The 13,949-nt window shown below is 32.5% G+C and overlaps 1 protein-coding gene across 3 annotated transcripts in view; it reads left to right on the top strand.

The window, feature by feature from the left end:
- PSMD14 (proteasome 26S subunit, non-ATPase 14) overlaps positions 1–13,949 on the top strand; it is a 94,966-nt gene that overhangs the window by 59,344 nt on the left and 21,673 nt on the right. For all 3 annotated transcript variants that reach the window (XM_060152770.1, XM_060152771.1, XM_060152772.1), the window contains one exon: positions 12,793–12,900. In XM_060152770.1, coding sequence (XP_060008753.1) covers positions 12,793–12,900 — 108 coding nt within the window. The remainder of the gene's footprint in view (positions 1–12,792; positions 12,901–13,949) is intronic.

The following is a 13,949-nucleotide window of genomic DNA, read 5'->3' as shown; positions in this document are numbered from 1 at the left end:
TACATCTGCTCACCAGCTCAGACAAACTAAATATGGCTGTTTAAACATGGAGTTTTTATCTGTCATGAATTTGAACACTTTCTGACATTATATTATTGTGATGAATAAAAATTGAGGTCTTTTCTAAATCATGATCCTATTAGATGTGATTTAGCTTTTTAGAGGTAGAAACTAGCCACAAAAACAATAATAATAGAAACTGATAATACTAGGCAGTTCTGAATGGATAACTTCTGAGGCTTGCTATATAACTATATTTCAATTTATTCACTTTCTTTTTTACTAAGTGTATTGTTATTTAACTGATATAGATAAAAGGAGTTGAAAATCTTTGACATTTGTTAGTTTTATGAATTAAAGTACAGTATAATATTTAAGTTTAATTCTCTGATAATTAAGATACCTTATAAAAAAGTAACCCATAAGCAACTCATTTAAGTAATAATTATTATTTTAGAAATATAATAGAATTATCTGATTAAATTCCCATGCCACAATATATGCTACTAATAATTGAAGCTTAGTTTTAAACATAATTAGAATTCTGTTTTGTAGTTTTAGTGTGATTTTTTAGGATACTTAACTCATGTGATGGTGGCTGCTTTGAAAAGGAAAATATAAACTTAAATACAATGAAAGAAAGCATTTTCAAAATAGAATGTAAATAAATGAATATGTGTTTTGGTTATCTTGTTTATAGTATTTTAAATGGCAGTTTTAGTTTCCAAACCTGGTTTAGGTATTATATAACTGTGGAGTTTGCATTGTTTGTTTCTAATTAACCATGATTCAAAGAATGCATTTCATTAAAAAATATACTTGCATCACATGACTCTGTTGTCATGTGGTAAAGTGTAGTATTTAAAAATATATATCAAAAATTACTTTAGGAAATTACATGTATCGCTGTCTAGTTTTATATGTCATGAAAAAAATTATTTGGAAAAAATTTAGTATAAGCATCTATCACTGATGATTCGCATCACTTGTTGTACCTAACGAGATTCATACAATTATATCACCTCAAATAAGGATCCATTTTTTTGTCAGTAATGTAACTTCATTTATAAGGTGTCTGAGTTTGGTTATAATTTATAGTTCTCTCAGTGTCTCAAAACTGAATTAAATTAGACGTTAGTAAGTCCATGGCCAGAGTGTTCTAGTTAAATCATTATACTTAAGAATATAAACTTACAAGAAAATGAAGAATAACATAGGACTCTCCCTTTCCCTTCCCTGCACATGATTTATCAAAGCTGTCAAAATATTTAGCAAGGCAATGATTAGATCAAGAGTTAAATGACAATCTATATATAAAGGATTTAAGTGGGTGTCTGTTCTTTTAATACCTCTTTCCTGTATATTTTTGTATTTTCATTTTTGTAAGTCCCAGTATTATCTCTGTTTTTTTGAGTGATTAGGTAAAAATGGATTCTTTCTTTGTAATCTCAATTGATTCAAACTGGTTGATTTCCTTTTATAGTGACTTGACTTTATCTTTATGGAATTATTGCTATGTGCCAGGTATTACGGCAATAATCATTTGAACTTGTCTCATTTATTCTTTTTGATAATTCTGGAAATAGGTTCTATTATTCCATTTGTCAATGAAAGGGTATAAAAATTTAGGGTCAAAAAGATTACTTTGCCCAAAATCATACTATTGTGTATTAAGCAGCAGAACAAGGATACAAATCTAGGTCTATAAAATTTCAGAACTCAAGCTGTTTACTGGCTCTTTAATATTAGACAGTTATGAACAATGTAATTAGAATAACTCAGGAATGGAAAATGAGTACCATAGTCATTGCAGGGCCTTCTCTTAATTTACATGTTTAGATATCATTCCCTTCAACATAAGTCAAGAGGAAGGAGCTGCAGTTTCTCAGAGTTCTCAAGAGTTCTGTGTACTATTTTTAGTAGGTATTATATATTAATTGATTTTCTCATATAGTATTTTTCTGTTAATTAAAAACAGTTTAGACAGACTCATGTCTGTCAGCTTTTGTGACATCCCTAGGACCAAACATTGAGACCAACATAAAAAATAAAATGTACTATATGATAAAGAATCCATATCACTCTGTATATCACATAATCTTGGAAATGTTTAAAAATGATACAGGCGAAAAATCAATGATAATAACATTTGTAATTTAAATGGAGTGTAAGCTTATAGAAATTACCAGCGAGCTCCACTCAAAACTTACCAGTGAAATAGTTTTTAAGATTCTGTTTTAGTTTACTTGTAAAGAAAACACGTATTAAAATATTTCAAACTTCAGTTCTCAAGTGGTATGGTGGCAACCTCTTGCTTAATGTTTTGTTATCTTGTATATTCAGCCTACAGCTGGACTTAATCCAGCAACAAATTTAGAAGTAAATTCAACTTGTAATATGACTATACTTCTTCATTAGGGCAAAAAGAACAGTCACTTTGTGCAAAGTCATAAAACTAGCCTACAACCATGACTACTTTTGAGAACTAATTTTCTTGTCAGGATTCCTGTCAGTAAAATGTTCACATGTTACCTGCTAACTCCAAACAATCTTTGTGTCTGTTCTCTATTTTGAAAATACAATCACTAAAACCCCTTTATCTCAAATAAATCTTCACACTGGCTGGACTTTCTTGAAGATTTTTTATTTACTTTGATTGGAAATACTCAATGGGCTTCTGAAAATGTGGTGTTTAGTTTCAGATCAACTCATCATCAGGTATTTCTTAAGTACAGCTGATATGCCTGTATGCTAATGGGGATACAAATTAAATAAAAAATGGTCTTAGTCTTTTTGAGAAGATAAGTCATATACATTTAGTGTCACTAGTGAGCCAGATAACATTCTGCTAGTTATGTGCTGGTAATCCTACACTGCATACTGATATAATACAAATTATACTGGTACTGCTTTGTTTCTGTAACTAAGTATTAAATTGGTTGCTAGTGACAAATGATTCAACAAATACTTATTTAGAACCTTTTATGTGTCAATATGCAATAAAATAGTACTTGTATAGCAAACATAGTAAATGCAGATTAAAAGTAGGCAGAAATCAGTGTAGACTGCATAAAGTAAATGAAGTTTGGACTGAATTTTAAGGACATCACTCTGTTATTGTTGTCTTTTAATCAGCGTTTTACAGAAAAGGTAGGGCTCTGAAGAGTAACTACAAAATATAGGAGGAAAGAATTAGGGAATGTATGTTATAGGAGCTTACCTTTTATTTTCAGATATCTAGAAGGTCATGTGTTTTTCAAGGTAAGGGGGAAAATATTTTACTTATCCAAGAAATTTTGTATTCGAAAGTTTTAAGATGGTGACAATTTTAAACTATTCCACTAATAGTTTTGTTTTAGCATTTTCTTATTGCTATTAAAAATTATATACCATAAAGGCTGGGCATAAAGTAAAGAGCACAGGCTTTGGGATCAGGCCTGTATTAGAATCCAATTTTTATCTCTTCTTTATAGCATGACCTTGAGCAACTTACCTAATCTTGAGCTTTCTCATCTATTAAACAGGGATTTTAGTAACTATCTCATAGTATTATATTATGAATATTATAAAGTGATATATGTAATCATTACAGTGCACATGCATATAGAAGGTGTGCAATAAATATCACTTTATTATTCTGAAGATTAAAATAATTGATATTTAACAGGAAAAACAACTAGCATATTTAAAAAAACAGAACGTGAGCATTTCTGAAAATGTTGTTAAGAACAAGTCTATAAATTAATTACTAACTTGCTCACTTTAGGAAGATGAAGATAATAATTACAAAAGAAATGAAAACTTTCCCGTTTATATTTTGTATGTTCAGACTAATTTAGGAACACTCTTCTGATTCAGCTGATTTTTTTATTGAGCACTTACTGTTTTTCCAACATATTTCTCTGGGGCATGCTGATGAAAAAGAAAATGAATATATTACTTTAAAATTCTGGCCTTTGAAATGATTGATGTGATTAAAACCATTTTGTGTTTCATTCACCTGTCTGTATGTTGTCTCTCTCACAAGATTGGAGCTTCTTTTAAGGGAGAAATGTTTCCATATCTTGGAATTGATGCAGTGTCTGCAAAAAGTAGTTTTTTTAAAATAAATGTATATAAGGTAAAATCAGGAATGAATGTTTCAGTGGTCAGCTAGCTGTTACCAATTCAGACTTTTAGCATATAAGAAAACTGCAACTAATTTTGTGGGGTTAAGTAATTTGTATACATTAGCGGTGATCACTTATTAAATGAGTGAAACATGAGATTGACAAGGTCAGTGAGCCAGTTTGTTCATAGACATTAACCTTGATGAATCCGAGCCTTGTGTAATCAGAGTTAGAGTTCAAGTTTATCATGTCATTTGTCTTCCAAAGGTAGTGAAAGATATTTAGAATAGCTGTCATTCATAAGATTTTCTGTTGATCAGTATCCCATAAAGGTTAATTAGGGCTGAATAATTCTTATCTCAAATATATACACATACCTTTCCTTTGCCTAGTTTTTCAGACTGAAAGAGAAAAATAGAAAATAGGACACATAAAAATTCTATTTCCATTCCTAATATAGCTCTGTGAGCATACTCATCCAACTCTTGGAACAAGGTTAGTTACTATATTATCTTTTGTTTGTGTCCTGTTTTTTACTCCTAGTATCAATTTGAAGTTTTATAACACTCTTAGACAATCTGTGAGGACGTCTAAGAAAATATTTTAGGTGCTAATGTGCATGTACTATTCCTGATAGACTTAATAGTCTTAAATTATAACATTAATTTAGCTGATAAATCAGAAATTGTCAGCTAAGAATTTTAAAGCAATTTTATGTTTAAAATTCTAAGAAGCATAAATCTGATATAGAACTAACAGTTCTTAGTTTTGTTCTTTTAATTTAGAGCTTCTGTATTAGTAATATAATTTCTGAGCTAATTTATTATTGTTTAGTAATTGCTATGCATTTGAGTGATAGACATCTGCTTCAAATTAGTTTGAATTCAGCTGTTTCTGTAAAGATATAGGAAAACCTTTAAAACAATGTCCCATTATCTATAAGAATATTATTTATTGACTCTTTTGCCTCTTGAATGCTTTTCTTTCCCCAATCTAACGATCCCTGGTCATTCATTCAACAGACATTTATTGATCATTACTGTGTGCCAGGCATACAGTGGACACACAGGAGAGTAAGATCTACTCCCTGTCCTTAATGCCAGTGTTGTACCGGAAAATGGAAACTATGACTTTGTATAAAAGGCCTTTGCGTAGCCCATGTATATTAATTGTTTAAGATCATATTCAAATGATTTGACATTAACCCTTGTTAATTGTGAGGATGTTTCTGGGCCTGGGACTTAGTTTTGGCGGATTTAGTCTGTTGTTATCACTAATTTCCTGAAGAGGGTAGAATTGATTATGGTGGTGAATTTTCTTCTAAGTCATAGTTGATTATTATTCTAATAATCAGTAATTATTCTTAGACTAGTAGTAAGCTTTTCAGTAGATGCCCACTGCCACTTTTTACATGCCAAATAGCTTTTCTGTATACAGTTTTTATTCCTAATTAAACACAAGTCAGTGCTTTGTGATGTTTGAGTGTTTCATGAATTCAAAACTGAGCGGTGGTAAGGAAATGGGAAGTATATATTTTGTAAAGCTAGTGATTAGATTTTTATAGATAATGAATTTGTGGGGGCATTCAGTGGTAAAACTTTATATAAAACGGTAACCAAAGGGACTTCACTGGCTGCCTAGAGGTTAAGACTCCGTGCTGCCACTGCAGGAGGTGTGGGTTAGATCCCTGGTCAGGGAACTAAGATCCCATATGCAGCGCAGTGTGGCCCAGAAAACCCCCCAAAAAACGTAACCAAAAATGCTTTCTTGGAGCTTTTCATTTTAATAGATATTTATTCTGCACCATATTAGGTGCCCCAGGTACTCTGCTGGGGAATGGATATTCAGTGGTGAATAAGACACAAACCTTGCTGTGAAGTAACTGAATCTAAGAGTGATCTTTTCTTGCATTTGTGTTAGGATAACTGTTACATCAAATAGCTTGGTGATGAAGAGTACTGGCTTTGGCATGCTGTGTATGTACAAATGATAGTGGTATCACTTACCTGGTTGTCATCTCATTTAATGTATTCAAGTCCTCGGAACCTCAGTTTCCTTATCCATAAATTGAGAATATTAATACCTACCTCTTGATTGTTGAGTATTAGACAATATAATTTCTATATGATATTTTAACAAGCCCAATAAAAATATGTAAAAGTGATAACATAGCAAAGTAATTGACCTTTGCATATTTTTCCTACAAAAAGGACTATATTTTTTGAGAGATGGCAGTCTGAAGGATATATTTGTATTTTTCTTTGAAGGTGATGTTAAAGCACAAGAAATGTATGTTAAGTCTTTTATTTCCCTTATCCCCTCCTTACTGCCTTTCTAACATGGGTGAGCCCTAGCCCTTAATCTCTAGAGCCTTTTATTCCTTTACTTTATGTGGGACTGTCAATAAGCATACCAATTGTGTTGATTTCATTTGTCTACTAGAGGGGAATCTGAAGTCACTTGCTCATTTTATGTTGGCTGACAGAGTAGCCACCAGATAGCATTGGTACTCTGAGTTGGTTATCTGACCAGTGACCCAGAGATGCTAGTATCTTGTAGCTCATTAATAGTCCCTGAAGAGTTCAGTTTTTAAGTTCACTGTTTATTCATCACCTATAATTCTAGAAATACCTATCATAGAGGAGTATCAAAATTCTAGGCATATTGTCATTTTTTTAAAGAGATAATATTCAGTATAGCTGTTACATTTTTTCTTTATTTTATTTAGGAATTTTCCTAGGGAAATATGTCTTTAAACGTCTCTCCCTAATTTCCTGTTGGTATTTTCATATGCCAAATGTCTGTGGATACCAAATTTATAATTCTGATTTGATTTTGAGGGTGGCTTTTTTCTAACTTTAACATTGTATTGCAGTAGCAGTATTCTGCTTAGTTTACTGGTCAGGTTGAGTGCTACAAGAAGCAAACGCCAAAATGGGATTCAATCTGTCTGACCGTGTGGAAGGAGAAAGAGAAAGTAGGATTGGGTAGGAAGAGCGTCAGACTGCAGCATGTTCCTAAGGAAGTTTCAGCCAGGCTGTTGGGGAGTCCTTGAGACAGTTGTCCTTTAGAAGAAGCCCTTATTTGGCAGGAATGGCTAGGTTTGTAGTACCCCTGCTGTGCTCAGACATTGGCTGGGAGTAGCCCAAGGGAGGTTTGACCTGGGGTGAACCCCCAGAGGATCCAAAAGTGTAGCATCTGGAGTTTGTGAGTCAGCTATGCTCTCTACAGTAGGTTCTATTGAAAGGAGATCTGAGCTAGGCAAGTCCATGAGCACCATAGTTAAAAACACTGAGAACTATAGTGGTAGGTACACACATATTATTTCATTTAATCTTATCATTAAATGGTGTCATTCATGAGCAAATGGAGACATTGAGAAGTTAAATAACAGTTATCTTAGCTCAATAACTAGCAAGTGTTAGAACCAGAATTCTAACTTAGGCAGGCTTCTGACTGCAGAGTGTCTTAAGCATTTAAATACCTATACCATACTGAGTACATGCATACACTGTAAAAATTTTGCTAAATTTATTTTATGACATAACTATATTCTTTTTAGAAAGTTTCATGAATCTAAAAATGTTTAATTACCTTTCACCATACTAGTTTTTAGAGATCGATTTGTTTTTATTAAAGTATATATATCCAAAACGGTGGCTTTACTGTTTGCATTTTGATGCATGTCTTCACTTGTCAAAAAAAGTACGTTATGCTAGTTATACTCCATCCCCTTTTCTCCCAATATATTGAAGTTGTACTACAGATCTCTAGCTACAATAAGCAATTCTCCAAGGATGAAGAAAGAAAATGTACATACACATAGGAATTTCTTTTCCAGAGCTAAAATTGACATTTTATAAATAATTTCCATGTTGCAAAGTTGAGACTAAGAAATCACAGCAATTCAGTGATATGCATTTGGCATGAGTCAGTTTTAGTTCTTAGTGCTTTTCATTGGAAATGGCATAAAAAGTAAGATTTCTTTGAATTTTTTATGCCGTGGGCTTACAAGAGACATAAGATGTTTTTCTCTTATAGATGCCTGGCAGTGCACGGCAGCAGAAGTAACGAACTGGTCACAAACCCCAGCAGTACTTCCCAGGTCACATGCACCCTTAATTTTTAAAGAATCTAGAAACAACCTAAGCAGTTGATAACAGGTCATTTCTGGGTGATAAAGGGTATTTGATTTCCACACCTAGCATTTTTATAGTCATTTAGAGACTTATTTATGGTGGTGGGTTTATATGTGTTTAAATATGTAACCTAACTGGTCACTGAATTGTAACTCTTTTCTTTTCTTGATGTTTGACATTGATTTTGAGGTCTGAATTTTTTTTTTCAAGCTTTTTTTCTTCCAGCTCATTTTATATATAAACACTTCCCATAGTCATTGACTTCAATATAAGGGCAGCTGGGAATGCCAAAGGCAGCTACTGTTAAACAAAAAAGGAGAGGGGGGTGGGGAGGGAGATAAATTATGAAGTACAGTATCTACTGCCAGAAGTGCTTGTGTATTTTTCTTTCAAACACCTTTGAATTAAATTAATTTTACAAGCTTTACTTAAAAATTAGTCTCCTTTGAATGTAAAAATTGGGAACCATACATTGGTGCTTTAGAAATTTAGTCTAGTCTTTCAGTGACCTAGCAGTTGATATGAAAACATGAATTTAAAAATAAATAGCATATTGGATAAACTGTACCATACTCATGAAAGAAGCCAAAAAATTATGGATTAAACTGAATTTGAAAATAATTACAGTTTTGTGTCCTAAACCAGATTCGTTGTTAAAATGAAATGATAGGTCTTTGACCCTTGGGTGTGCTTGGAATAAATGTGGAACACAGTATTGTTTTTAAAACTATTTTGCTTTTATAAGCTAAGACAGATGTACAAAAAAGATGCAGTTTTTATTTTGTATTGGCAGCTTCCAAATATTTAGTATCTATTTCCAAGAATTGCAATTAGTAAAGCAACCATGGTACTGAAATCTGCACATCCCACAAGCTAATTATATTTGCAAGGTCAGAGTGAATACATATTTTCAGAAAAATAAAGGGTTATATAAATATGTGTCTTCTACTTGGCTGTTATATCACAGTTTGTTGATCTGGGGTATAATGTGTACAATTCACAAATTTGTCTGATAACAGAAAGTGGTGTGTGATTGTGTTTATTTTACTAACCAGTGTATTCACAGCAATCACTTCCAAATATCTCTCCAGTAAAGATGTGTTAATTACAAAACAGACAAGGTCTTCTATTATATTAAAGCTACTAACAAGAAGACAGCAGGAATCACACATGTAAATAGCATCATCAACCCCTATTTTAGTCCTCTGTTTTGATCTGTGAGTTGCGCATAGACCAAAGGTGCTATTAAAGACTGAGTGTATGAAATAGGCAGCATTATATGAACAAAATTTATTCAACAAGAAAACAGACCTTTAACATGAATTTAACAAGCCTGAGAAATTATAAACTATCATATGCTGCAGATTCATGCAGTGATAATAAACAAAAAAGGAAAGTAAGAGGTTTCCCTAAGCTAGCCAAACTGCTAATGGTTTTGTTATAAGCTGTCTACTGTTGCAGTGACCTCTGAAAAGTCTCAAGGCACTTGTACCAGAAAAAATTAAATGGTCAGGCCGGTGAATGGATATTCAATGTGGTGCGTAGGACTGCAGCATGGAAAGGAATTATAAAAGTCTAGCTTCATATTCCTGAAAATGTTTGTCATACTTTAGCTTGGAAGTTTTTGTTAGTACATATTAAGGGGTAGTTTTTGTGCAAAGTTTTTTGGCTAAATTACTTTTTGGATTTATAACCTTATAAGACATAAGCTGAACTGGTTTAATGTATATATACTTTAAAACAAACCATTTAGAAAATTCATATAGCCCCCAAAAATGAATTTTTCCCCTGCCCCCCTCCCATAACTTAATTAATCCTTGGGGGTTCTTTGTTCAGTCTATTGTACCTAAGATTTCTGTTCTCATCCATGGAGTGACCACTTTGCTGTCATTCTGTTGCATCGTGCTGTAAATACATAAACATGGAGAAACGCCATCAGCCTATACACACCTCCAAGTGCTCACCAAGGCTTTTTCTTGAATCTTACTATGGCATAATTAACACCTTCTTCACCCATTGCTCATTAGTGCACTGGACATTAAGGAGTCTATTTTGATAGGTTGCTCTAAAGGAGAAACCCACTTATTCTCACAGCACAAAAAGCAATTATAAAATTGTATAGAAATTAAAATATAGACTATATTGCCGTATTTATATTTTTATTGTGTACTAAATCTAATTTTGGTCTGCAGGTTGTTGAACATGTTAGTTTCCTTAAGACAGTTGCTATAGTGATGGCAGCAAATTCCTTTAATCTTGGTGTAAAGTGTTCATTTTCTATTGGCTTTCATATTGCTACTCAGAAATCGTCATTCTAAACATTTCATTTCATTTAGGCCATCATTTACTAGTTGAACAGTATATTAAATTCTTGAATTTTTCTCTTAATTTTAAATAGAATTAAAATTTCTAAATTTCAGACTGTTTTTAATTGATCATGATATCTCTTTAGCTGGTATTTTTATTTCCCTTTTATGAAGTTTCACACCTGTTTATAATATTCCAGAGAAATATTACAGAGATTTTTTTCTTGTGTAAAATAGCTGGTCTCCTGTTCTAGTTTGGAAGCATTCAGTGTAAAAAAGATATTTTGTGATATATTGTGGAATTTTCATAGTTTTGTAGAAGTGTTCTTTTTCTACAAATGATACAGAAATCTTTAAATGGAATCCAAATATTCTAAAAACAACTGGACCAAAATGATGCTTTGCTCTTAAATATTTACTGCTATTGGTTAGGGAAGCAATTCTTAATTTTGTATTTATTTAAGTTGTACATCTGTCTATCAAAATGGTCTCTTTTCCCTTCTTTAGCCTACATTTTATCTTATTTTTATGTGCTTTTTAGTAGAAAATTTTACTTCTATATGTTTTTAAACAGTTGTTTGAAATTATTTATGATAATATCTGATTAAAGCATGTTTGATAGTAGTACTTATTACTTTATGAAAATGATTAGAAAAAAGTTTAAGTATAAGCAAGAGGTATAAACCTAGGCCATATTTATTTATACATAATTGTGAAAGTTAAGTCTGGATTATAGTTACTGTATAAAAAGAAAAAAGTTTTCACAAACTATTAAATCATGCATGTTCTGGGGATACTTGGTTTTATTTTAAGGCAAGAGGAATCTTTGGGGAAATTCAAACTGTTAGAAATAAAAGCAAAATTCAAAGTTTTGGGGCGGCGGGGGGGGGGGAATTGCCGGAGTAGATGGAGGCCTTAGATTGAGTCACTTGTCGTAGTGCTTTGGTGTAAGTTTGTATTCATTAGTACCGTTGACCCTTCATGGCAGCTTTTTAGAAAGGGTGATTTTTCCTTTCTTTCTTTCTTTAAATCTTATTCTTTAGCATATAGCATTTAGTAATACTTACTACAGATTTTTCAGACTTGATCAGATTCCAGTTGGTTTATTTTGGAAATAAATTTTTTTTAATCCCTTAGTATCCTCAAACTATAATTATACAAATGAGAAACAGTCTAGTAGACAATAGATTTTAAAACATTGATAAATCTCAGTTGTTTAGCACTTTTAAAGGCAAATCTAGAAATAACTGTATTACCCTGCTTTAAGATATTTTTATGTGAAGAATGTATTGAGTTTATTCTCTAGGTAATTGATTTACATTCCCTGGAAGAGGCATCTGTCTTAAGATCCCCAGTTCTTTACATAAAACTTAACAACATTTAAAAGCTTTAACAAGTTCTTTCAAATCCATGATAATGAACAGAGAAAAGCATTCGGATAGTATGTAGTTCTTGTTCAATCTCTTAATATATGAGCTAAAAGATGATTTGTATCATGTAAGAATTTGAAGTGTTTCTCTACAGAAATATTGAGTACACCTAGGAAAAAGAGGATACCTATTGTTATTTCTTTACTATGAACTTAGGGCTGTATCATTCTATACCATGTTCCTGGCTTAAAGCACAGATGACCTTGGTTTTCTTGTATTGTGCCTCGTATTCTTGACAGTGGCTTGGACATTTAAGGCCATCAGACAAGGTACAAAGTCTTTTATAGTCACAAGAAGTAAAAGGTATCTGACTAGAAGAGAATACGTGGAGCAAGTGCCTTGCTGGTTGTAATTTTGTTGTCATTTCAAGTACTGTGGTAGTATAATTGATGTGACAGGGCTGGGCTTTAGATGTGGTCCCTTAGCTTGTGCTCACTTTCAGTTTTAGTTTCTCTTTGTCATTCATTTTGATTAGGTAAAATTTAGGTGACAGACATATGCGCACCAATGAAGCCTGTTTGGTGTAAGTTTAGTAATGACGTATTTCAATAATAAAGATGCAAAGTTAATATTTTCCTTTACTGCTTCATGAAAATTGCAATAATTGGTGTCACCTTACATTACAAGATAGAGGGTGGTGTGCTGATGGTGCAGTCAGCAGGAGGTTCTTTTTTATTAATATTATAATTAAATGATTTTCTGGAAATAGGCCAGAAACAGATGCAAGTTGATCATGCCTTGTCCAGTGTTGCTTGGCACCATCACTTGCTTTTTAAAAAAGAGATGACCTGACACCTTGTTTTTACAGGTTGTTATTGATGCCTTCAGATTGATCAATGCTAATATGATGGTCTTAGGACATGAACCAAGACAAACAACCTCAAATCTGGGTCACCTAAACAAGCCATCTATCCAGGTAATACCTGTATTTGATAATGTGTTAAAACTGTTTTACATTTTAAAAGCCTGTTATAAATGACCATTTTAAGATCCAGTACTTAGCATTTTAATTTGTTTTGCAATTAATTTTTCTTGTGCTTTAAAAGGAGATTATGGAAATAGTGTTGCAAAAGTTAGATTTGCTCACATATGAGTCTGCTTTCAGTGAAGTCTTTAAACTTTCCTAACATAGTTTGAGGACACCCTTTTGGGGGGCATAGTAGAGCCTTAATCTTGAGAGTACCTTACAGCTTTGCACGGTTAACACTGTAGTAAAGGACTGATAGGGGTTTTAGGTGGAGTGGGTTAGGTATCATGGTATCATTATTGGTTTGGTTAGTAGACATTTCTTATAGTAGTAAATAATGGTAAATTATTGTATACTTTAAGAGGTCCCCAGAAGCAGTTCCTAAATAGTACTTAAATATTTTTACCTTTTTCTTTTTTCGCCTTAATCCCTACTTTTAAAACAAATCATATAAAACACAACTACATATTTCTTTTGATTAGAGTTTATATCTTGTTCTTTCTAGTGATGTCAACCACCATTATTACAGTTATTCAGACACTTAATATCCTCCTGAGTGATTAATGTTTTCTTTGTATCATCCACATGCTTTATTGTTTTTACACAGATCTTTATTGTCTGCAAAAATTATTTTAAATGTGTTTTTAAATACACCACAACCTGTGTCTATATAGTTAATTGCTTCTCTGAAGATTAATTAAAAGGACAGAAATACCGTGTTTGGTTAAATAGAACACATAGGACAGAGACATTATAGTAGCTATTGCTGCTCCCCTTCTGAAACCTTGCTCTGTCATATGATTGTCTCTGGGGAGTTGTGGCTTTGACAGTTAAACTAAGCTTGGTTATACTTTGATAACTTTATACTTTTAGATGCTTACTTTTTCAGCAGTCACTCATCTGAAATCTTCATCAAAGTGAAAAAGTTCTTTCAAAGGATTGAGGTGTGTTCCTTTTGAAAAAATTACTTAGAAGCCAGGGAAAACTGCAAAGTATAG

The sequence above is a fragment of the Lagenorhynchus albirostris genome, chromosome 6, assembly GCF_949774975.1.
Source record: "Lagenorhynchus albirostris chromosome 6, mLagAlb1.1, whole genome shotgun sequence".
NCBI lineage: Eukaryota > Metazoa > Chordata > Mammalia > Artiodactyla > Delphinidae > Lagenorhynchus > Lagenorhynchus albirostris.
This window is presented reverse-complemented; position numbering and strand designations above follow the sequence as displayed.